This window comes from Pelodiscus sinensis, chromosome 8, assembly GCF_052426305.1.
Source record: "Pelodiscus sinensis isolate ZL-2025 chromosome 8, ASM5242630v1, whole genome shotgun sequence".
Taxonomy (NCBI): Eukaryota; Metazoa; Chordata; order Testudines; family Trionychidae; genus Pelodiscus; species Pelodiscus sinensis.
The window spans coordinates 4,692,424-4,718,307 of NC_143059.1; the positions used below are offsets into that span (position 1 = coordinate 4,692,424).

At 48.3% G+C, this 25,884-nt stretch overlaps 1 protein-coding gene across 4 annotated transcripts in view; it reads left to right on the forward strand.

Annotated features, from left to right (window-relative positions):
- WDFY4 (WDFY family member 4) overlaps positions 1-25,884 on the forward strand; it is a 187,578-nt gene that overhangs the window by 16,604 nt on the left and 145,090 nt on the right. For all 4 annotated transcript variants that reach the window (XM_075934641.2, XM_075934642.2, XM_089780037.1 and 1 more), the window contains 9 exons: positions 5,985-6,099; positions 6,688-6,791; positions 7,786-7,929; positions 11,773-11,962; positions 13,118-13,307; positions 15,425-15,585; positions 15,980-16,432; positions 17,097-17,201; positions 23,529-23,719. In XM_075934641.2, the coding sequence (XP_075790756.2) occupies positions 5,985-6,099; positions 6,688-6,791; positions 7,786-7,929; positions 11,773-11,962; positions 13,118-13,307; positions 15,425-15,585; positions 15,980-16,432; positions 17,097-17,201; positions 23,529-23,719 (1,653 nt within the window). The remainder of the gene's footprint in view (positions 1-5,984; positions 6,100-6,687; positions 6,792-7,785; positions 7,930-11,772; positions 11,963-13,117; positions 13,308-15,424; positions 15,586-15,979; positions 16,433-17,096; positions 17,202-23,528; positions 23,720-25,884) is intronic.

Genomic DNA, 25,884 nt, shown 5'->3' on the forward strand with positions numbered 1-25,884 from the left:
AGCAGGGAAAGGACAGGTTAATGAATGCTTTGATGTAGCCAAGTTGGCAGGACCTGCTGAAATTCATCCTTAGTTACTTACGGAACGAGGTGACCCACTCTCAGAACCATCAGCAACTATCTTCAGTAACTCAGGGGGGATGGGTAGGTCATAGAGGATGGGAGAAGGGCAAACATAATGCCTGTCCTTAATAAGAGAACCGGGGGGATTAGAGACCAGTCAGACTACCTGGAAAGCTACTGGAACAATCGATCAATTTACAAGTATCTGGAGGCCAAGGTTATAAGGACTAGCCTGGATTTCCCAAGAAAAAATCAGGTTAAACCAACCTAACTTCCTGTTTGACGAGGTTACTGGCCTAGTGGATGAGGTGAAACATCAGACATGCTCCATCTTCATTTGTTTATTAAGACTTTTGACCCAATCCCACCTGACCTTCTCAGAAGCAAACTAATGAAATTTGGTCGTGATGAAATTGCTATGAAGTTGGTGTATGGCTGGGTAAAAGACCGTACTCAAAGGGTCGTTATCCATGGTTTGCTGTCAAAGTGGGAGGGTGTACACAGGGCCGGCCTGAGCTCTTTTGGCGCCCTGGGCCCAGGCACGCAGCACCGCCCCCGGGCACACGCATGGGCTGGCCACGGCCACTGGCACGCAGCCCGCTCCCGGGGTGCAAGGTGCATGTGCTGCCCAGCCCGGCCTGACTAGTGCTGCTGGCATGCGCACCGGGCCATGCAGGGCCCCGTGGCCGTGGGGGGAAGGGCGCTGCTGGCCGGTGCCACGGGGCTGGCGCTGCGGGAGCTGGGCACACGGTGCCTGATGGCAGCTGTAAGGAACGCCCCTTACAGCTGCCATCAGGTGCCCCCCATCGGTTGGCGCCCTGGGCAGCTGCCCGGCTCACCCATGCCTCAGTCCGGCCCTGCGTGTTCGTAATGGGGTCCCACAAGGAGGATTATATTTTTATGAAGGATTTGAGTCCTGAAGTGGAGAGTATATTTATCAAATTTGCAGATGACACCAAGCTGGGAGGGGTTGCAAGCACTTTGGAGGCGAGGATTAAAATTCAAAACCACATTCCCAAAATAGAAAAACTTAAACAATGAATGGGCTGTACAAATTATCCGGTACAGACTAACTCCGCTACCCCCTGAAGCTGACAAATTAGAAAATTGGTCTCAATAGATCAAGATGCACTTCAATCTAGAGATGTGAAGGACTGGTCGACTATCCGATCAAAGCAAATGCTTATCTGATAATTGACAGGCTAGTCGACTAGTTGCTTCCTCTCCCCCACCCCCCATCCCTCCTCTGCCTCTATCAGAGAGAGGCGAGAAAGGAGAGAGGGGGACTTCAAAGCAGCAGGCTCCTTGCAGCATTTCAAAGCGGCAGCACCGCACGGCACATGGAGTCCCCAGCTGACCCTTGGCTTCGGCGCTTTCGCCTTTGAAGTGTAGCAAAAGCCGTAGAGCTGTTGCTACTCTTCAAAGATGGAGGCGCCCTATCGACTAATCGAATAGTCAATGCAAAAAATGCATCGACTATTCAATTAGTCAATTACCCAATACTTAACATCCTTACTTCAATCAAGACACACACAAAGTACTGAATGTAGTAGGCAGTAGTGGAAAGGAGCTGTGGATTATAGTGGCTCACAAATTAAGTCTGCGTCACCAACGTGATGCAGCTGCAAAACTGGCGCATTGAAGTCCGGGGTGTATTAGCAGGCGTGCCATGTATCCGGCACAGGGGCTCAGCATCTTGCTTGGCCCTGGGGAGAGCTCCACTAGAATACCGTGTCCAGATCTTGGTGTTGCACATCAGTAAAATTGTGGAGAAATTGGAAAGAGGCCGGAGGAAAGTGACACAAACGAGAACGGGGTTAGAAAACCTGGTCTGTGGTTTAATGGGGATGGAACAAGTCTTCAAACATGTTAATGGTTCTTATAAAGTGGCTCCTTGTCCACTGGAGGTAGGACAGTAAGGGTACGTCTAAACTACATGGCTCCGTCAACGGAGCCATGTAGATTTGTTTGTTTAGCAAAGGTAAATGAAGCCGCGATTTAAGTGATCGCGGCTTCATTTAAATTTACATGGCTGCCGCGCTGAGCCGACAAACAGCTGATCAGCTGTTTGTCCGCTCAGCGCGCTAGTCTGGACGCTCCCCTGCCGACATCCAAGCCCTTTATCGGCAGCCCCGGTAAACCTCGTCCCATGAGGAATAACAGGGCGCTGCTGGCCGGTGCCACGGGGCTGGCGCTGCGGGAGCTGTTTGTCGGCTCAGTGCGGCAGCCATGTAAATTTAAATGAAGCCGCGCTTCATTTACCTTTGCCTATGTGTCTAATCTACATCCCTCTGACGACAGAGGCATGTAGTCTAGACACAGCCTAAGGGGTTTACCCTGCAGCAGGAGAGTTTTAGGGTAGATAGTAGGAAAGGTTTCGAAGTCTAAGGGTAATTAAGCACTGGCATAGGTTTTCAAGGCAAGCTGTGGAATCCCCAGCATTGGAGGCGGGTAGGGACCGGTTGGCTAGCCCCTGTTAAGGATGGTTGTTTTACTTGGCCCTGCCTCTGCGAAGGGGCTGGACTTGATGACTTTTGGGGGTCCCTTCCAGCCCTGTGTTGCTTTGATTCTGTGCTCCAGGAAGCCAACACCTGAGCTTCCGTACCTGCAGGTCTGCTCAGGTCAGTGCCAGTCAGGCATGTTGTGGCCCCTGCTAGCTAGTAGCCGTGCCAGGCCAGGTTGTCAAAGAAACAGTCGCAAATCCAGGGCGCGTTCGGGTTTGGCCAGTAAAACAGCAGCCGGCCAACCTCTCAGGAGCTGGTAACGAACGAGTGAATGCTTTGGGTTCATCCCTCACGCCTGTGTTGTTCTACTCAACCAACAAGGGCTGGGCCCGTCCTGTCAGGACCTGAAGGCGAGCGTCTGGTGAGCCTGAGGCTTCCCCACCCCCGTCATGGTGCCAAATCAGGCAGTCCAAGATGTGTGGCACAGAGGCCTGGTTAATATTCTACAAGCTGAAAGCGAAAGCTTCCCTCAGCTGCCACTTCCTCCTTCCCTTGGGGATTTGTTTGCATACCAGTGTGACTGTCCCACGCTCAGGACCCGGCCTACACGCACCCAACAGGCTTTGCACGAGTGGAGGGGGAAACTGGCCCCTCGGAGTCCATGGCAAACCTCCCACAAGGCCAGCGTTTCAGCCTTGCCTCTCGCAGGACGCTGCTTTGTCTCGGGCGCTTGGCAGGGTTTGTCGTCGGGGCCCATGGATGGTTTTTTTAAGACATTGGAGGATGCCCGCTCCTCAGGTCGGCTTTGCCAGTCACACAGTTTCTGCCCTGAGCTGGCACGTGCCCAGGCGTGGCAAGGGCAGTGAAGGGCTCCCGGTCAGAAAGCGGAATCCCCCCTGCGTGAGGGGCAGAGGACAGTCTGGATTCCACCGCCGGAGACCTGTGGAAGTGAAATTGTTCAAAGCTTCCTGCCGCGTCTCTCCCTGGAGCGTCCCAGAACAGCCTAGAGCGACGCGGCAGGAAGGATGTCATAAGGTTTTCAGGCTGCCGGGGGCGGGCGCTGGTCAGCCCCAGTTCCTTGTTCTATTTCGGAGGACTGCTCTTTGCCGTTCCCTTCCTCTGCGCGTCGCCCCAGGGCCCATCCGGAGCCTTTGCACTCAGGCGGCACGGGGTGCGCCGTGACTCACCGGGCTCACAGCCTCATGGGGTCAGTGGGAACACATGCCCTGGTGCCTGTGACTCACACCCCCGCCAGGTCCCGGCAGCGTGACCCCGCAGCTTCTCCTGTGGCTCTTCGTGCTGCCGGGAGCGCTGACGTGATGGCTTGATTGTACGGTCGGCCACTGGTCCAGCCAAGAGCTCCCGTCCTACCCTCCAGCCCTGAGCAGGAGCTGAGGCTGCAGAGACACATTAAGTCCTTCCACCCATGGAAGCCTGACGAGGTCTGTGACCTTGCTCAGGAAACGAAAGCTCTTTTGTTAGCAGAGTTACAAGCTGGCGTGGAGCCATTGGGTGCTTTTTGTTGGCTCCTGGAAGCAGGTGGCACTAGCAGGATAGGACAGTCGGGTGGGGCAGAGGCTGCAGCGACAGGGAAGGGTCCTAAGAAAGAAACATCAGGAACAGCCGGGTTTCGACCATCAAACCTGGGAAGCAACTGGGCACCTGCTCACCCCTGGGTCTGGGGAGACAATATCCAGAGCTGGGGGAGTTTGGGAGGCTCACGTGTTGCCCTGGATTCCAGCCTCCCTCTTGCAGTGCAGTGGCTCTGCGGTATGATGGGGCCGGATCCACTGGAACGGTACAGTCCTGTGTCGACCCCTATTCCGCTAGCGGCTAGTGAGTCTTCTAAGGTGCAGGGGCTTACCATGGGAGGACGGGAGAGCTGTCCCTAGTGTCACCGGGGAGGGGCTGGGTATACAGCATGGCGGCAAGCCATCGCAGCAAGTGCCTGTGGCTTTCCTGCAGGGCTACCCGCCCGGCTGAATTATTAGAACCACCACAAATCTTTGTGTCACATGCAAAGGCAGTAGTAGGGCACTGCACCACTGAGTAGAATCATAGAAGAGAATCCTAGAACACTGCAACGGGAAGGGACCTCGAGCGGTCATCAAGTCCAGTCCCCCGTCCTCACGGCAGGGCCAAGCACCGTCTAGATCAGGGTCACTCAACTTTGGAAGCTGTGGGGGCCACATGCCGAGGGCCGCGACGTAAGTGCGTTTGCATGTACATGCAAAGATATATGCAAATAGCTTCTTTCACACTGACGGGCTTGAATACAAGATTAAGGCTACACAACACAGAGGGCCCATTTGAGTCAGCTGTGCTGATATTAATAAAATGAAATATTTACCCGATCTCCACCCCTTTGACAGCACTTTTAATGAGCAATGACAGTCCAGGAATGGAACGACTAAAACGCATCTCAACGGAAAACCATTGTATTGACTCACCGTTGTGGAGCGTGTTCCCAGCGGAGGCCGTGTTCAAAGGATCCCACCCACGGGCCACATGTTGAGACCCGTGTAAACCCAAACCGCACTGCGGGCCACAAACAAATGGGCCACAGGCCGCGTATTGAGTAGCCCTGGGCTAGAACATCCCTGATAGATGCCTGTCTAACCTGCTCTTAAATATCTCCAGTGATGGAGATTCCACAACCTCCCCAGGCAATCAACTCCAGTGTTTCACCACCCTGACAGTTAGGAAGTTTTTCCTAATGTCCAACCTAAACCTCCCTTGCTGCAGTTTAAGCCCATTGCTTCTTGTCCTATCTTCAAAGGCCAAGGAGAACAATTGTTCTCCCTCCTCTCTGTAATACCCTTTTAGGCACCTGAAAACCGCTCTCATGTCCCCCCTCAATCTTCTCTTTTCCAAACTAAACAAACCCAATTCCTTCAGCCTTCCCTCATTCTCATATTTAATATATTCTAGACCTTTCATCACTTTTGTTACTCCTCTCTGGACCCTCTTGGATTTCTCCCCATTGTTCTTGAAATGTGGTGCCCACAGCAGGACAGTAGCTACAGCACAGGTTCTCAATCACAGGAGCATTGTTTGAAGTTGGCTTGACAATATATATGTATGTATATAATGTGAGTTAAAAACTGAATTGGGAGGGGCACAACGCAGTCACACTTTGCCAGAGGGGCTGGAACAAGGTTTTACAGTGAAGGAGCCGAGAGCCTTTGACCCACACAATAAACTCTCTATATGATGGAAACCACTATAAGCCGCAGGGCGTGGCAGTGCCCCCTAGTTGCAGTCAGAGGCACTAGTCAGAAGGGAACCCGGGGAGCCATTGGCCTCGTGTCCCATCCCCCAGCCCCCGTAAGGCAGGTGCAGTCTGGCAAATGTTGCTTGAGTAACTATTCTAGTGGGACAAGCTAGAAAACCCAATTTCAGCTCTGCTCGCCACATGAGTGACACTCCATCCTGCATCGCAACCCCCTCACGGGTCCTCCTGTTTGCTGTCTTTCAGGCCTGGGAGGAGTCAGCTGGGATCATCTCTTTCCCCAACATCCAGTTTTTAGCAAGTGAAGTGTCCAAACTTCTGACCAAAGAAATCAAGAAGATGCTACATGCCAAACCTGCAGGTAATAGCCAGAGGGCACGTGGGCTGTGCCATGTTCCGTCTTGGGTGGCTCGTGGTCCTAGTTCAACCATCAGCTGTACCACATTGTGCTATGCAGTTATGGGAGGGTGAGGAAAAAAGGACAGAAAATTCCAAACTGGATCTTCCAAACTGGTGTCGACTGCCGTAGCGCGTCGCTGATTTGCACCAGCTGTCTCTGGCCCCCCTCTGGGCCGAGTTAACGGGCTTTGGACCATTTGCAGTCCATGTGTTCCGATCTACCTGCGGAAGATTGGAACAATGTTCCAATGTTTCTTTCTTAAATGGTTTTATTCTTTCTTGACAATGAAAACAAAAGGCCGTGAGCCTGGCATAGCTTTCCCAGATTTAGAAAGCCCTGGAACCCTTTGACTGGTGTTGTAAACACCAAGAACCAACTAATTTGCAGTCCCTTGTTGCTCTGTGGGTGCCCCCTCCAAAGCCTCTTAAAGTCCTTCCGTTGGGCTTTGGGTCATATAGCCGTGCCAGTTTCACCCAGGGCACTAGGAGCTGCTCCGTTCCGTGTTGTCTGCATCCTTGATTGAACTGACGTCTCCTGTTGTGATGACAGAGGATGCGCGGCTGGCTGTGAGGCAGTTGCTGTGGCCGAAAGGGAAAGAGGAAGATGGCTGCCTGCTCCTGAGATCCGTGTACCTACTCTCACAGGCTGACTCGGTAAGGCTAAGCAAACGTGAACTTTCTCCCCTTTAAAGGCCCAGGAACTAGAGCAACGGGGCAGCCGCTCTAGCAGAACCTCGTGTTTCCAGCGAGTGAGTATTATCCCCAAGGCTTTCTCCTTGAACAGGAAAGCGCCGAGGTTGTACCCAGAGGTTATTCCCCAAACATGAAATCAAAGAGAAGATGCCCAGTGTGGGTTAAAACCTGGCCATCCGCAAAAGGCTAGGGGAGTTTTGCCCCATTCTGCCTGCCCGGCAGCTGTTTTCTGCTCAGTGCCCCTGAACGGCCTTCATTGTTCATGTGGTCTTCATTGAGTTTCTCTTTCTGCTTCATCCACTACGCACGCCTTCCCCTGTTCGGCTTGTTTCTGATCACTTCCCTGTAAGCCCCAAGCAGCCTCTGCTACTTCTTCATTCCTGAGGTGGATGAGTTAGTAGGAGGCCTAGCTGGAAGAGGGAGGAGATGCATTCACCTTTGCCACAAACGCCTAGTCTCTTGGAAAGGCCACCACGTACTTTTAATCACACTCTTTCTGAAGTGTCTGCAAAAGGACTCAGCAGGCGGCGACCATGCAGCCGTCACGGCGCTCTGCTGAACGGCACACCTGCCGCTGCTGCTCCCGGGCCAGAATTGGCACCTCTGCTCCTGGCTGCATGGACCTCACTTGCGACTCTGTGTCCAAAGATGAGGCAGACGCTGATACTAGCTGCTGGTTAGAGTGCAGGTTGGGTCCCTCGTGTGACTCCACTACAGCCTGCCTCGGGCTGCCCATTTCAGGGGTCTAGACACAGAAGGTGGTCAGGTAGATTGTAGGAGGGCCTGTCAGGAAGCCTGGTACCCCACCTACATGACTCTGATCCCACTGTGGCCATTGCCGGGTAAAGCACAGGGGTCCCTGTGTTGCAGTCCCACGCTCTGAAACTCAGCAAAGATGCCTGGTGAATGGATGGACACTCTGAGAAGTGGGCGTGACGGTCTTTTTCGTACTCAGGGGACGCTGTGGAACCTCATCAAATCCGGCCTCCCAGTTGCACTTATGCAGTGTCTGTACCTTTTCTTCACCTTCCCTTTGGGGAAAGCCAGAGATGGAGGAACACAGGAGGAGGAGGATCAAGTCCAGGAGATGTTTATTCAGGTAAAGAATCCCTTCTAGTGCATTGAGGAATGAATTCTGGAGCTCACTGGGGCTTTGGAATGGAGTTAGAAACGGGCGGTTTGTTGTGCTTTGGGCCCGTCTTTCCACTTCTAGCCTGAAACTTTCCCAGCCAAAGGTTTGGGATTTCCTGTGGTTCAAACAGCTTGGAATGAATATTTTTAGAGCCCTGCTTGGTTGCAACAGTTGTATCCACAGCTGTACCTGCCAAAATGAGCGGTGGATAGCCGCATCTACATCCGAGGGTGCAGATACCTACAGCTATAAAGCCGATACCTGCAAATTAGGATTGGTCCTGCTTAGTTGGGATTGGTCCTGCCTTGGGCAGGGGCTGGACTTGATGACCTCCTGAGGTTTCTTCCAGCTCTATGATTCTAAATTTGCAGGGCTCTGTCCATTTTCCTTTTGAATCCACATTTTGACTCAAAACGTCAGTTCCTTTCTAAAGAAGCAAACGATGTGGAACACACAAAATGTGGTTCTGGGCATTCCAAGTGTATCTTCATGCTGACGTTCCCCACAGGGCAATCCAAAATGCTTCCCCAGACAGGACACGTTCGTGTAGAAAATGTTGCTTTGGCTGAAGCCGTAGTTCTCCCCGGCGGATGTGCTGCACGAGAAGTTCTGAGCAGCTCTGGAGCGGAGCCTGCTTGTTAAGCTGCCTGAGTTTCCCACCAAAACTTTTGCAGGGTTTGTGCTATCTGTGGCAGAAAGGACAGAGACAAGTTTGGGAGCTGCTGGAGTTTGTCCCTTGTTTCTTCCGCCAATAGAAATCAATCCCAGAGCTGCGCTAACTCTCCTATGGGCCTGAGAGCAACAGGAGTCTTTGGTTGCCTGAACTCTCCGAGGGGAGGAAGGAAGCATTCCTGAGCAATCTCTTTGGTCCTTTTCGGAAAAGACCATAGGACTTGCTAGAGAATGGTGACTTTCCACAGAACGTTAAAGCCGCCCTGTGGAATTCCAATACGGGGCTATTCTTCTCTGGCATTCTGTGGGGTTGGCTTCCCAGCTCTAGGGAAGGGCTCCTGGTGTCTGCCAGAGTCTGTAGCGTTTGAGTAATATCCATAGAGCCCTCTGGTTTCATTGCTCTCAGGCAGGGCTTTTCCGTAAGTGCCGCTCGGACCCCTCCTTCCCGCGAGATTAAAGGATGTAAGCAGGAAAAGGTCTCCACGGGCCAGCAGAGAAATCCAAAGGCTCCCTCCGGAGTGATGCCATGCTGAATTACCGAGTGTTTCATTTTCCTTTACGTGCCATTTCCAATGCCAGCAGATGCACACAGCCCCCATGGAAAGGAAATGTTTGTTTTGAAAACCTCAGATATTGTTTAGCAAGCTAACGGCCAGTAAAGGCTGTGATGGGGCTGACAGTTATAAAGGGAAAAACCTAAAAAACAACAGTCTTGCAGCACCTTAGAGACTAATACGTCTACACTACAAAGAAAAGTTGGGAAAAGATACACTGCAATGGTGAACTGCAATTTACATATCTTTTCCCACTTTTCTTTCGAAAGAGGCTTTTCCGAAATTTGGCGTGTCTACACGGCACCAAATTCTGGAAAAACCTGCTCTTTCGACACATCCCTTCTTCCTCATAAAACAAGGTTCACAGGGTTGGCAGAAGAACGTGTCCGCTATTCCAAAAAAAATTTTGGAACAGCGGACACGTTCCTTGGACACGGCATTGCTTTACCAAGTATCCCGGAAAAGTGTTGCAGTCTAGAGCATTGCGAGCAGATCCAGAGAAGTGATTATTCCCCTTTATTCGGCTCTGGTGAGGCCACACCTGGAGTATTGTGTCCAGTTCTGGGCCCCCCACTACAGAAAGGATGTGGAAGCATTGGAGAGGGTCCAGCAAAGGGCAACCAAAATGATTAAGGGGCCGGAGCATATGACCTACAAGGAGAGACTAAGGGAGTTGGGTCTGTTTAGTCTGCAGAAGAGAAAGGTGAGCGGGGATTTGAGAGCAGCCTTCAGCTTCCTGAAAGGAGGTTCCAAAGAGGCTGGAGAAAAGCTGTTCTCAGTAGTGACAGATGGCAGAACAAGGAACGGTGGTCTCAAGTTACAGTGGGAGAAGTCTAGGTTGGACATTAGGAAAAACTATTTCACTAGGAGGGTGGTGAAGCACTGGAATGGGTTACCTAGGGAGGGGGTGGAGTCTCCATCCCTAGAGGTGTTTAAGTCTCAGGTTGACAAAGCCCTGGGTGGGTTGATCTGGAGCTGGACTTGATGACCTTCTGAGGTCTCTTCCAGCTCTATGGTTCTATGATTCTAGACATAGCCTAACCAACCATGTAAATGGGATGATGAGCTTTCATGGGCACAACCCACTTCTTCAGATGAATGAAGTTATTAAAGGTGCAGTTTCTAAATAAATAGGGGATGGGGGGGAGAGAAGAAAAAAGAGGGGAAAAAGGAGAAAGAAATAGTCAATGAGAATGAGTGATATCTGCCACCGAACCCACAAAATAGGGCCCAGTCCTGCAAAAGGCCAAATGCTCTTGTTAGAGGGTTTATCCCTCCCACTTTTCTGGCCCTTCCCGCGTGGACAGAGATCGCAATACCCAAAGTCCAGAGATGCAAACAGTTCAATATTTTATCGGGGTTTGCTTCCAGCCAGCACGAATCCCGTTTCCTTTCCTTTTCCCCTTGTTTTCCCCCACTCACTTCTTGTTTCTCCCTAATAGAGCAATATTTTCAGGTCTATCTTAACCAATCGTTCTACTTGCAATGTACCTAACAATATGTTAGAATTGGCAACATGATCATCTGGCCAATTCTATCCCACCACCGTCACTGGTTTACACCCAGCAAAATGAATGGTACAAGAGACCGAGACAATCGGAGAATCAATAGAGAGATGGGGAATGGGTTCTTGCCAGGCAGAAAGCAATCATCCTAAGTTTCAGTGACTGATTTGGAATGTATCTTCTTAGCTGAAGAACATGGCCTCTGACTTTACAGGCAGGCCTGATTATCTATGTCCCAACAGCCCTTAATCCCCCAGAAAGCTAATGGGGAAAGACCAGATCTGTACCTTGGACCTCCTATAATGCAACGCATGATATTTATTATGTGTCTGGCATTGGGTGGCTAAGAAACAGCAGTGAGTTGCATACAAGTTACATGCAAGGGCTAGGAAGGGTAGAAGGATGCTACCCCACCCGTATTAAGTACCGGGCCGAAGATCCTTACTAAACACGATTAAGGCAAGGATAACAATTGGGAGGTACTTGAAGATGCAGTGAGGCACTGGGTAGGCGCAGGGAAGGTTTACATATTAAAATTAAAGAGAGCTTCTACGGGGCAAAGACATTTCTTGAGAAATCACTTCTGCTTCCAGCCATGAGGCCCTGTGAGAGTTCCACCAGAAGAATGACACAATCCACCAATAAACAGAGACCTATGATGGTGAGATCTTCCACTGGCACCAATCTGTGGAACTCCCTGCTGTAAGAGACAGGAATAGCCACTTACAAAAGTGAATGAAAAATCTCATTCCATTTACTTATCTTTCCCTCCGGTTTTTATCCCTGCAGAACCCCCTAGGCACCTAAGCTCTAAGCTAATCATGTTACATCTTCAGGCTGGGAACGAAGAGAGATGTTTCATGGTTAGGAACATGGGAGAGGTTCTGATATTATGGCAATAAGGGTCACAGAAGTAACTAGTTACACAGCATAAAGTATCCAGCTGCTTTGGTTTTCAGTGGATCTGCATGCTCTAATATTGGTTCAGATTTGACCTGATCTGTTCAGCCCTTTGCAGCCCTGATACATGCCCCAGCAATCTGCCTTTAATTTGCACTGCAACCAATTTCCTTTTCCAGACAATGCTCAACTTGTACAGAGAGGAAGAAGGGTTAGAGGAACTTCTGACAACTGCTGAGCTTCAGTCTCTAATTATAGCGACAGCCTCCCGCTGGGACCAGTGCAGCCTTTCGTGGAAAGCATCCACGGGCCGTGTGCTTCGGGCAATTTCAAAGGCCCAGACCAAAACTGCCGTCATCTACCTACAAGGTTTGGTTTTCCCTGAGCATCCATGGCAGGAATTCCTCCGAGAAAAATCTCACTTGGCCAGGTTTCATTTCTACATCCCCTAAGAGTTAGTCACTTACAAATTCATGAGCTTCTAGACTAGCACTCAGTTTAGTGTTGGTGGGAACTGGAAACCAAAGTTTTTATGCATAGAACAGAAAGTGACATGTCATATCCTGTTCTGCCTCCGCCAAAGGTATTCAGACCAAAAGATACATGCTAGAGTTACAAGTCACATGACTCCAGAGCCAATTTGCATCTCTGGGATTCCCACATGTTCTAAATTTTTAACCTCTGATATGCCCATGACAGGTCTATACGTTTTTGTCAGCTGCAGCCCTCAGTGCATCAGAAACTCTTGATTGGTTGCCAGTGACGGTTTAGCTTCTTAAGAGGGAATTTTCCATTAGAGTAGGGGTGAAAGAAAGCAAGCAAGCAAGAAAGAAAACCAATCCCTACCTTGCCAAAAGGAAAAAAAATCAAGATTCTTTGTAATCAACATCCTACTGTCAGAACCTCCTTGCAGGGAATAAATGTGCTTTATATTTTATGCAAAAGTGCCCAAATATGATTTCTTCATTCACACCACTTGTGAGATCAGACTCTTGTCTAGTAAGAGGTAGTCCTAACAGCAAGAGAGCTGTCTAGGAATTTTTGGTGTGGCCACATTTGGAAGATGGGCTACTCAACTAGATGGAAAAGACCAATCTACAATGGTAGCTTCTGAGCAAAATGCATCCATTTTAATTCAAACTAATCTAATGATCCATCACCCATTTACCATGCATCAAAAGGACTGGGCTCCCAGCAGGTAGATTGTATGGGGAGTGTGATTAAAACTTGCATATTTATGTATATGAAGCTGCTGTTTTTCTGTGGATCACACTGAGAAGTTTAATGAGGAACAAAATATATATTTTTCAAATTTCACTAGTCTTTAAAGCCAGCAGTGCATTCCAGTTTTCCATTCCCCCCAGCCTACCCCAAATCTCTTCTCCGGCCAGAAGAGGAATTGACTGGCCGCTGTTTGATAGGGAAATATAATGTCAAGCGTGCTGTTATGCACGGTCTGTGATTTTGCAGTTGTTTGTCACACCAGGCTAGCAATACTAAGCATGCGCCATCATTTATTCACAGCTACAGACTGCATTAAGATAGGCATTCAGAGTCTCTCTTTGCTGGCTGACACCTTGCCGGCTTCTGACCTGTGCGAGGCCGTGAGCATCATCCTGTGTTTTGTGAAGGATTCTTATCCTATCTCCTCAGCGTTGCTTTTGGAGTTTGAGAACAACGATGGATACCAGCTCCTGGTAAAAATTTTACTCAAGTGAGTATGGAGTTCTCGTTGGGTTCTAGGGGATGACAACACCTGGCCTAATGAAAAGGACTTTTCAGAGGCAACGATGCTTGTTTTAACACTTCAATTGCATTTAAGAAAGATCCAGTGGGCAGGTGAGGTGCTGAAGCTGCTGGCAAGAAAGGGTTTAATTTAGCAAACCACTAACCACACCGTGGTGCTGTTAAAGAGCAGAAGCAGAGAGTAACTTCTCTCATTGTAACCACAAGGGGAAGTGCCAGTTGAAGAAGTTAGTTGAGAGGTAGGTTAGGGAATTACCTAGCATAGAGACATACCAGGTTTTGTTCATCAAACACTAATACGTGGATAATATCGGAGGAGACTTCAGTCAGATCCATTCTGCTCTGAAAGGCTGACCTGGTTGGACACTCTTTATCCAGAGGCAGCCTTTCATCGGAGAGAGTAGATTTCTTAGCTGCTGAATCCAATGTTCACGTTTAGAATTAATAATCTCACACCCGGATAAAACTCACAGGCTCTCCTTGGTAGAGTGAGGCAACGTTTTTAGATCGACATGTTTTCTGATGAAAAATGAAGATTTGGCAACGCTCATTTCACAAAATGTTGATGTTGCCAGGATGAAACCTTTAAAACAATTCTGAAAAAAAAACAACCCAGTTGTCCAACTTCGTTATCATGGAATCATAGGGCTGGCAGAGACCTCGGGAGGTCATCGAGTCCAACCCCCTGCTAAAAGCAGGGCCAATCCCAGTTTAATTATCCCGGTCAGGACTTTGTCATTGACTTTCTCCACTTGCTCTTTCTCCCTTTGTCTAAGATACAGCAAGCCTGGGAGATGTTTGGAGCCAATTTATAGCTTAACAAACACCTCAATGCACTACCCATGTGTCTAATGCCATATGAACAGCATACATATCAGATTAAACGATGTCTTCTCCTTCCAGTGGACCCCTCCGGACCAGTCTTACAATTTACGGGGTCTTACATAGCACTATGAAACTGGTACCCCTATGCCCAATGGCAGCCCAGGAGGAGGGACAGTTGTTAAAGATATAATTTTATAATCCTAGTTCAGCAACACACTCATATTTTTAAAGCACATTTTAAACTGAGGTTGTGTAGACTAACGCACTGAATTCAGAAACTGACAGTATAGACCTGTTAATTGATGTCATTACCACTTGAAACAAAAAACAGGACTATGTAGCACTTTAAAGACTAACAAACCATCTTGTTAGTCTTTAAAGTGCTACATAGTCCTGTTTTTTGTTTCAGCTACACCAGACTAACACGCCTACATTTCTATCACTATTACCACTTGAAGGACTCTTTCATAGATTCAGTGTTCTGCTAAGAGGCTGGGCTGGCCGGCTATTTCACTTTCAGGTTAACTAGCTCATAACCAGAAGAAGACTCACCAGACTGTAGCAGCCACAGAACAGAGATAGGAAAAGGGTGGACATTAAGACCCAGCGGTGCCGCACATTTTCAGGTGCCCTATGCAGATGTGTATTCTGCATCTGGATAAGGATGGCCCTCGGGCCTGGGTCTGTAAATCTCTGGCATTTAGTAAAATCTAAAGAACTATATATGTTCATGTATACGTACTATTTTACTAATTGCGTTTTTATTTATTGTATTTTAAGCACAATGCAAGAATCTAGCTTGGCTCCCTACAGCTGCTTGAAATGTTCTGAATTTTTTCTGTACTACCAGTTTTGTTCATTGTGACCAAAGCATCGGGATATTTTCAAGTCCCCCCCTCCCGCCCGCTTTTTCAACAGTGGCTGTAGATCATGCATCTAGTGGTACATGTGGTGGGACTCGACTCCTCTTTTGCAGTGACTTATTGAGCTCAGCCCTTTAATTATCTGGTTCAATTTGTGGATCTTCCCCAATCCAGCTGTGGAATTAGTCAGACTGTCAGCTGGCTGGAAAGCAATGCAGTTCAGTTAGTTGTCCAATCAGTGCAATAGAAAACCAGATAGATTGTGGATGTGGGAAGGTGGGGGGGAGAAAAGGTGAGAAATTATTACATCAGTATCTGAGGCCCCTATATGGAATGTGTCCATGAAAGGACTGGTTCTTGTAAGCACATGACTATATACCTCGGTCTTTGCTTTTAGGTGGGAGGGGTCTCCTCACAGTGAAGGCGACTGCCATCTCGAAGAGGTGCTCGACATACTGACTTACCTCACGACCTGTGGGAAAACTGAACTGAAAGTTTCTGGCAACATTACGCACCCTCAGCTACCGCACTTTGATTTTGAGCAGACACAATCCTCTGGTACGGTATACACACGGACATACGTTAGAGTGGGCATAGCACGGGAAAAGCGTCATATGCCGGCGTCGTTATTTTTTGTTTAAACTTTGCAGAGTGGGGTTTCTCTGGCCCCTGGGGCCAGCTTGTCCCTGGGAAATTTTCTTTTCCAGGCCCTTGTGGCTCAGGGGAGTTGGGACATTGCATAAAGTTATGAGGTTATCCCTGCACAGTTCTGGGTCCTGAGGACAAGGAGGAGAGGGCTGATCCCCCTTTTCCCTGTGCTCCGATCCGTGCTGAGGTTGGATCAGCGTCTGACTTGTGCTCTTGGATATGCCTTAATTTCGGAGATCAGGCACCTGCCTTGGGCCTGAGGTGAGTGCAGTTACAATGATCTGGCTGGATTTCTGTTTTTCAGGAACTACGGTGAAAAATCTCCCGCCTTTCCAGGTGCTGCAGTCCGTCTTCCAGAAAACCAGTGACCTGCACCTCTGTAGGACAATCTTAGCGGCTCTGAAAACCCTGTGGGCCTGGGACCCAATGAACTTCTTCCTCCTGGAATGGACACTACAGCCCATCTCCCAGTTCACTGACATCATCCCCTACAAACCACCCCCGATTCAGGTACAGCTCTTCCAGCTGGTAGAGTCGGTGGTGCGGGAGCTGTCCTACACCCCCCATGAAATCCTGAAGAAGGTGGAGGGTTTGATAAAGGAGAACTCGGTGCCACACTGCACCTTAGCCGCTTTGCGGTGCCTGCACAGCATCGCCAAGACGGACTCGCTTTTCACGGACATTTTCCGAGATTCCGGGCTCTTGGGCCAGCTGCTGGCTCAGCTGAGGAAGCAAGCCAAGATCCTGAGGAAGACAGGTACAGCATGTTTCACTGTGGTGGGGCAGGCAGAGTGGTTGGAAAGAGACTCGTGCGGTTCACAGAGTCCATGGTTGGCCTCTTTTTAAGTATCACCTGAATTTTGAATTTTCTGGGTTGATAACAATGTGAGTTTTGATCACTACTATATTCTCCATGTTCCCGTATCCTTAAATAACGGGTGGGTGCTCTGCGCCTTCATGAAGTGTCCTGTCTGGGAATGGAAGGAGGTTCTGATTATTCCACCAGATGAAAAGACAATCTGGACATATCTATCAGACATCTCCTTACCATACTGTCTGAGCCCCTCAGTCGTTACTGCAATACCCTCGCAACATCCTAGTGTGGTAGGGCAGAGCTATTATTCCCATTTTTTACAGCTGGAAAACTGAGATGCAGAGGGATTAAGTGACTTGGCCAAGGTCAAATGGTAAGTCTGTAGCAAGGCAAGATGTTGAACCCAGGTGGTTTGAGTCCCAGGTTAGCATCCTAACTGTTGGACCATCCTTCCTCTCTATAGTGTGCTGTAGCTTTCATGTAGACTGTGACCGCATTTGAGGGCATCCTATTGGCTGATCACTTGGGCCGGGAGGTGTTCTTGTTACCAGTAACCAGGTGTTCTATGAGATATATGGGGGAAACTCTCTCTGTTCCCTATATGCAGCGGGGACCCAAGCTCCCAGTCTGGAGCAAGGCACTGAGAAAGAGTTAACCTGCGCGATGCTGAAGATGGTGGCCACCCTGGTGCTGGGATCTGTGAGGAACACTGGTAAGAGAAGGTGACATTTTAGCTGCCATGGCAGTTACTCTGTGAGCCATTGGCTGCTGTCCAATCCCAGCATCTGGCAATCCGTGGCTCAGGAACCCCCAGAGAGTGGGGTTGTCCCCCAAACCATTGTGGCTTATAGCCACTGATGGAGCTGTTTTCCCTAGGAGCCAAGCTAGTTCTTTTTTTGAACCTCATTGTACTTTTGGCCTTCACAACATCCCCTGGCAACACGTCCCACGGGCTGACTATGAGTTGTGTGAAGAAATGCTTCCTTTTGTTTGTGTTAAACTTGCTGCCTGTTAGTTCCATCGGGCAACCCCTGGTGCTTATATTATTTCACAGGGTAAATAACACTCCCCTATTCACTTTCTCTACCCCAGTCATGATTTTATAGACCTCTGTCGTATCCCCCCTTAGTTGTCCCTTTTGCAAGCTGAAAAGTCCCAGTCTCATTAATCTCTCCTCATATGGGAGCTGTTCCAAACAGCTAATAATTTTTGTATAATTTTCTGTATATTTTTTTCCAATTCTAATGTATCTTTTTGAGATGGGGAGAATGGAACAGCGTGTGGTGTTCGAAGTGTGGGCACACCATGTTTTTATAGTGTGGTGGTATATTTTCTGTCGTCTTGTTATTTATCCATTTCCTAATGGCTTCTAATGCTCTGTTGGCTTTTTTTGACTGCTGCTGCACTGTGATCAGAGAACTATCCACAATGACCCCTAGATCTTTTTCTTGAGTGGTAACAGACCCCATCATTTTGTGTGTATAATTGGGATTATGTTTTCCAATAAGTATAACTTTGTCATCCTTGAATTTCATCTGCCATTTCTTGTGGCCCAGTCTCTCAGTTTTGTGACATCACTTTGTAACTCTTCAGAGTCTACTTCGGACTTAATTATCTCAAGTAATTTCGCATCATCTCCAAACTTTGCCACTTTGCTGTTTACCCCTTCTCCCATATCGTTTATCACTATGTAGCACAGCATTAACAAAAAACAGGACTATGCAGCACTTTAAAGACTAACAAGATGGTTTATTAGGTTTCGTGGGCCAGAAAGCTCATCCCCTAATAAACCATCTTGTTAGTCTTTAAAGTGCTGCATAGTCCTGTTTTTTGTTTCAGCTACACCAGACTAACATGGCAACATCTCTATTACTAGCACAGCATTGGTTCCCATACATATTCTTGGGGGACCCCACTATTTGAGAGAGTGGGGAGTCCCACTCTTTGCACTGAGAACTATCTATCCAGGGATGGCCCGTGAGCCTAGGCAGACTAGGCAGCCGCCTAGGGCGCCGCCAGCCTGGGTGCCTGATGATGATGTCATGGCCATTGACGGCCGTGCAGGCGGGGGTGCCGATCGTGCCTTCCGCCTGGGGCGCCAGCTGCCGCAGCCGGCCTCACGCCGCTCCTGTATCTATCCCTGTTCTTTGCTTCCTGTCTTTTAACCAGTTACTGATCCCTGAGAGACCCTTCCCTCTTATCCCATAACTGCCTACTTTGCTCAAGAGCCTTTGGTGATGGACCTTCTCGGGGGCTCTCTGAAAGTCCAAGTACACTGTCCGCTCAATCACTCTTGTCCACATGTTTGTTTGAGCCCCTCAAAGAATTCTAAACAGATTGATGAGCCATTGATTTCTTTTTACAAAAGGTGTGCGGACTCTTCCCCCAACAAATTGTGCTCATCTATGCATCTAATAACTCTGTTCTTTACTGTAATTTCACCCAACGTGCCTGGTTTCCTGGCCTGCAATTGCCAGAATTATCTCTGGAGCCCTTTTTAAAAATCCACGTTACGATAGCTATCTTCCAGTCATCTGGCACATGCATGCTGGTTTTAGCACCGTATTTATACACTGCAGTTAGCAGTTTTGTAATGTCCTATTTTAATTCCTTCAGATCTCTTGGGTGAATGCGGTCTGGGGACTTATTACTGTTTAGTTTATCCATTTGTTTTGCAGACTTCCTGCTCCTAGACTGGCGTGATTTTCCGCAAATGCTTTTACCGGAAAAGTTTTTCCAAAGAGCGTCTAGATTGGCACGGATTCTTTTGCGCAAAAGCACTTTTTGCCAATCTAGACGCGGTTTTGCGCAAGAAAGCCCCGATCGCCATTTTCACTATCGGGGCTTTTTTGCGCAAAACAGTACCGCATTGTCTTTTGCCTGAACGGGAGCAGCGTAGTATTTCTGCAAGAACACTGACAATCTTACGTGAGATCGTCAGTGTTCTTGCGGAAATTCAAGCAGCCAGTGTAGTTTTTGCGGCAATTCAAGCAGCCAGCGGTTGCTTTTGTGGAAAAACTTGCCAGTCTAGATGCAGCCCTGGTGTCCTTGGATTTTGGTTTGGGGAGTTTAGTTTGTGTGTCTTTTGCTGGCTGTTTTTCCAGATTCTTTTTTACCCTGCCTGATTATACTTGCCAGAATTTATGCTCCTTTCTCTTTTCCTCCATAGGATTTGACTTCCAATTTAGAAAGGATTCATTTTTGCCTCTAACCACTTCCTTTTATTCTGATTAGCTGTACTGGCTTGGGGGAGGGGAGGTTGGTCCTCTTCCTATTTTTTTAAAAACGTTGGGGTATACATTTAATTTGAACCTCGGTGATGGTGTTAAGTTTCCATGCATCTTGCCAGCAATTTACTCTTGTGACTGTTCCTCTGAATTATCCTTTAACTTGCTAATTTTTGTGTAGTTCCCCATTTTGAACTTAAATGCTACAGTGATGGACTTCTCTGGTATTTCACCCCAACAAAAGTGTTAAATTTAACTGCATTATTACATGCTTCCAAGCAGCCGTGTGAAAACTCCCAGAATCCACTTGAGCTGAGAGAAAAGCTTTCTCTTCATTTAAAAGGGTCATTTCCTTTTGAGTTTCTCTTAGTGGCTAAGACATGATTACAACATGTTTAATTGTATTGTGGTAGTGCTTGTGTAACTGTGCGTGGCTAGACTTCACTCCCCTTCTCCAGTGTCTTTAAAAAACAAAAAAACATCCATAGAAAGTAACTGGAGACCCAGAATTCAGAGTCTAAGGATTTTCAGCAAGAATTGCCCCATGCCTCCTCACGTTGGAGTCCCAAAAGGAACTAAAGAAATGAATTTAATAAAATAACTTCATAAACTCTTATGACGAAGAAACAAATAATCTAATTGTTACAACACGCACCACAGCTGTTTTATAACCCCCAGACATTATCTTCACAGTTACCACTAACATAAAGAAAAACCCCAAAGTAAAATGGGAACAGTTCAGTCCACACAAAGCACAACCAGAAACTGAGATCCCCAAAGTTTAGGTTTAGTTCTCCCAAGTCTCAGTGAGGGTATGTCTACACTACCCCGCTAGTTCGAACTAGCGGGGTAATGTATGCATACCGAACGTGCAAATGAAGCCCGGGATTTGAATTTCCCGGGCTTTATTTGCATAAGCCGGCCGGCGCCATTTTTAAATGCCGGCTTGTTCGAACCCCGTGCCGCGCGGCTACACGCGGCACGGGCTAGCCGTTCCACGAGGCGTACAGATAGTTTGGAATGGCTAGCTAGTTCGAACTATCTAGCCCGTGCCGCGTGTAGCGGGGTAGTGTAGATATAACCTGAGTGTGTCTGACCCCCAAATCTGCAGACCATCTCTCTACTTGTCTATCGAGGTCCTCAGTTAGAATCCAGGCAGACTGTTCCTCTGCGATGGATTGCGGCTAGCCAGCCAGCTCACTGATGAGCCAGTCAGTTAAGTTACGGGTGTGGAGACTTAAAGAAAACCCCCTTACAAGAAAATGCAAAGACGGGGAATAAAATAGAAACGACTCTTTCCCCGTGGCCACGTTTGAAAGGAAAGCTGAAGAACCGCACTGGCTTAGAGAGTGAATTAGAAGAGTTTGGCTAAAATGCAAAGAGCGTTCCAAGCCCAGGACTGAAACAGAAATTATTTTCCCATGGCCCACGAAAGCTCATCCCCTAATAAACCATCTTGTTAGTCTTTAAAGTGCTACATAGTCCTGTTTTTTGTTTCAGCTGCACCAGACTAACACGGCTACATTTCTATCACTATTCCCCTCCCAGTTCCCCCTGGCTGTAATTAACATGGCCCCTGTTCCCGGCTGGAGGGTTAACATCCGCGCTACCTGCTGCAGACGGAGGGATAGCAGCCTGCTTCCTGCTCCTCGCTCAGCCTCTCCCAGCTCACCCAGGGCACCAGCAAAGCCGCTGCCTGGCTCCTGGCGTCTGGCCCCACCCCAGAGGCAGACCCCAAACAGCCACACCCAATTCCAGAAGCTTCTGGGTGGGGAGTGCTAAATCTGCCCGGCAACAGTGACACCTCCCCCGCCGCCGGGTCTCTTATGGATCTATTGCCCTGTCAGGTGCACGGGTTCCACTTGGATGCCCCCGCTGAGAGCGGGCCCCATTGTTCTGGTTAATGTACAAACACTGAGCCACAGACCCTGCATGTAAAACAGAGCAGGGGGCAAGGTCCGGCCCGTGGGCCCCCCCCCATTCAGCCCACAGGATGCCCTTTAAGCGGCTGCTGCTCCCCGTGGCGCTCTGTTCCAGGCACCGGGGGAGGGGGAGGCTTCACGGAAACTGGCCAATGGGAGCTGAGAGATTTTGGTGGGGGTGGGGGCAGTGCAGGAAGCCCCCCCCTTCTCACAGAACCCAAAGCAAAGAGCCACAGGGAGCAGCCAGCTATTTTGAGGAGCTTTGGGCTGTGGCAGTCAGGGAGCCTGCTTCTGCCCCTTCCTCCCCCCAACTCCCTGCCCCAGGTCATCGCCCCCTCCTACCTCAGGTCACCATCCAAACTCTCTGGACTCCCCCACCCATTCTCCTCCAGGTCACAACTCCCTCCCAGACTCTGAGCCTCTCCTACATCCCTCTCCCTGGCCAGAATCCTCTTCTGCACCCATATCCCCTCCTGGGCCCTGCCCCGGTCACAACACCCTCCTTCACCCACGCTCCCTCTCGGTCCCCCACCCTCTCCTATACTCCAGCCCTCTACCACAAGCTCCCTTCTGCACCCCACCTCCCTTCCAGACCCCACGTCCCGTCCATAGAAAAATACATCCCTTGATCACTTTCCAAAATCTTGGCAAACCCCCCCCCCCCAAATTACTGCCCACCCCTGCTGTAAGGGCTTTGTCTAGCTAGGCAAGACAGTCAATGAATGGGAGGAGAAAGTGACTTGCCCAAGGTCTCCTCATAGGCTACTGGCAGAGGCAGGAATAGAATCCCAGGTTAGTGGTCTATCCATTAGATACTGGAAGGAACAAAAAACAGGACTGTGTAGCACTTTAAAGACTAACAAGATGGTTTATTAGGTGATGAGCTTTCATGGGCCAGACCCACTTCCTCAGATCAAATAGTGGAAGAAAATTGTCACAACCATATATACCAAAGGATACAATTTAAAAAAATGAACACATATGAAAAGGACAAATCACATTTCAGAACAGAAGGGGGGTGGAAGGGGGGGGGGAGGTAAATGTCTGTGAGCTAATGATATTAGAGGTGATAATTAGGGAAGCTATCTTTGTAATGGGTAAGATAATTAGCGTCTTTATTCAAATTTGTGTGTAAAGTGTCGAATTTAAGCATGAATGACAGTTCAGAGGATTCTCTTGAATCCTCTGAAGGAAGCATTTTAAAGGCGTACATACCTTTACCATGAGTGACCCCCTCCCGCAATAATCCCTCGTTTTCCCCTATTCACCTACCCCATAGGAACACCCATGAAGATTTATACAATGACTTAGGGCACATCTATGCTTCCGCAAAGGTCAATGCTCTGGAGTTTGACTTAGAGAGTCTGATAAAGACTCGCTAAGTCAAATGCTGAGGGCACCCCCATTGACCCTGGCGTTCCTTGCAAAACAAGGAGTAAGGGGAGTCAACGGGAGAGCTTCTCCCATCGACCTCCTGCTAGGGGGCCATCCCAGAAAATCGATGCATGGTACACAGCTGGAATTGTGTATCTTACATCGACTTTCTCTGCCAATATAAACCTGGCCTGCCTATAGAGAGGGGAAAATAATACAACACTCCATTCTTCTGGATTTTCTCGCATGGTAACTGCTCCCAGGTATCAACACAGCCACTTAGATACTGGACTGGTCATGTCCTGGTGCTAGTGACGGATTGGTGCACACACATTGGATACTTGCACACACAAGCGAGGTGTGTGCAACTGGAGTCTTGCGATAGTGCGCAGCTGACTTGGAACATCTGCCTGTGGGTTCAAAACCATATTGGGGTTGGTTTAACTAACCATATTGGAGTCAGTTGGTGCTCGTGCGCGTGGTTTAACTAACCAATGGCATCTGATTGGTTCCCAGTTGTTTTAAAAGATTATGGGATGGTTCCGTACATTAAGATATTTCTGGATGACGAGTGCTACCGAAGCGACACCCTCTGTATCTTGGAGCAGCTGTCGGTCATCAACACTGAAGAGTACATGAGCATAATTATTGGGGCCCTCTGCTCGTCCACTCAAGGGGAGCTGCACTTGAAACGGGACCTGCTAAAGGTGAGTACCAACCTCCCCATTTGCTTTGTCCTCTGCTCTGAATCTGCCTGGCTTGGATGGCAGGTGGCGCTCAGCCTAGTTCCCGGCACTGGATTCTCTCAGGAAGGTGAAGTCCAGTGCAGGGGCAGAGTTAAGGTTGTTTGGGTGCTCGTCACTGAGTGTTTTAATCATTGGTGGTCTCTGTGTGACCAGCCACTCTATCAAAATGCTGGAGAGAATTTAAATAAATAGATAAGACAGAAATAGTAGCTACTGAATTACAGTTTACATGCAGTTGAGCACAACTACAGCAGAGGAAGCGAAGACAGACAGCTGGGGAGACAGCTAAGGTTTGTAAGGGGAGTGGGGGAGCAGCAACAAGGAAGAGGAGGAAATAGAAAAGGGTGAAAGTAGCAGATGAGGTAGGATGAAACATGGCTTGATTTTGGTTTCATTTGCAGAGGTGTAACTCTATTGACCTCCATGGGGTCCTCTCTCACATACACCTGTGTAAACCAGAAAAGAATCTGGTTTCAGTTGAAGAGAAGTCACTAAAGGCAGTGGAAAAAATTTCCTCAAACTCTCTAATGCATTCCTAGGGGGCATAATCAAAAATCCATTAAAGGAAATTGAAAGAATCCGATGGATTTATGCTGGATTAGCCCCTTGCTTGGCACACTAGAAAGCCGCAGCATTGTGAACGTTGAATTGGGATTGCATTGTACACTCATTAGCTGACCTCCTTTGAAGTCCCCTCTAACTGTAGCAGGTTTTTGTGGTACAGGAACTGTGCTCATTAAGCCAATCAGACAAACCAGGGAGAAAGTCTGTCGTTCTGACCTGAAAAATCAAACTAGGGTTGCCAGGTGTCCAGTTTTAAACCGGACAATCCAGTATTTGAGCTTTCTGTTCGGGAAACAAATTGAGACAATAGAAATGAGAAAATAGAAATGTCCCGTATCTTCTAAATAAGATGTAAAGTAGATTGTGATGTAATGTCATGTGTGTCTGGTATTTTTTGTTGAAACCATTTGGCAACCCTAAATCAAACTTGTGCTCTAGTTGGTGGAGAAGTTAAGTGGAGCTCCCAAACGAATGTGAGAACAAATGCAGCTTTGAGGCCTAATTCTGACAAATGATAACCACGTTAAAACATAATGTAAGCAAATGAATTTATTAGCTGGGCCCCATGGGACTGTGATTGTGTTATGCACAAATTCAGATTGATTTGCTAATATATATTTAGCTGTTAAGCTGTGAGCCCAAATGTGATTAGCGCTCCCGTATTCCAGAGTGGCATGTGGACAATTATGAGGAATAACAAATAATGGAATGTGAAATAAATTCTGTTAGCTGTAACTGAGTTAGGGGCTTCCAGCAGGCATCCAGTTGTATAGATTCAAGACCGAGGAATACTAACTCATAGGCGATTAAATTGTAACCGAGTTAGAGCTGGAGGAAATGTGCTTACTGCTGACCTTTCCTGAAATGTGTCAAAGCCATCCCGATAACTTCAACTCCGACTTATTCAATTTACTCCCTGTTCAGAGTCTCTGCCTGGTTTGATACATTAGCATGCAAAATTGAATGACAGTAATAAAGTCCCCCTTCCTACTGTTCCAGCAAGCCCTTTCTCCCAGTAAGAACGCCTGTTAGAGAGAGAGATTTATGAGAGAAATGCTCCTCTTCCGAGGATTTGGAATTAAGCCTCTTGTTGAATTTGAGCGGTGTGACTCAATGACTCTCGGCCAACGTAGGTGCAAAGCTCTAAGAAAGTAGCCAGAGAGGAACCCAGGTCCCGAGGGGATAACCCCTGTTTATCAAGTGTGGCTTCAGCATTTAATAAATGAAGGTATGTCTATACTAGCTCGTTAGTTCGAGCTAGGTAGGGTAATTCAGGCAACCGGAGTTGCAAATGAAGCCCGGGATTTAAATCTCCCGAGCTTCATTTGCATGTTCCTGGGTGCCACCATTTTAAAATCCCCCTTAGTCTGAACTCCGTGCCCACGGCTACACATGGCACAGAGTAGGTAGTTCGAATTAGAGATTCCACGAGGAGTAACGATAGTTCGAATTAAGATCTCTAATTCGAACTACCTAGTCCGTGCCACGTGTAGCCACAGGCACGGAGTTGGGACTAAGGGGGATTTAAACATGGCGGCACCCGGGAACATGCAAATGAAGCC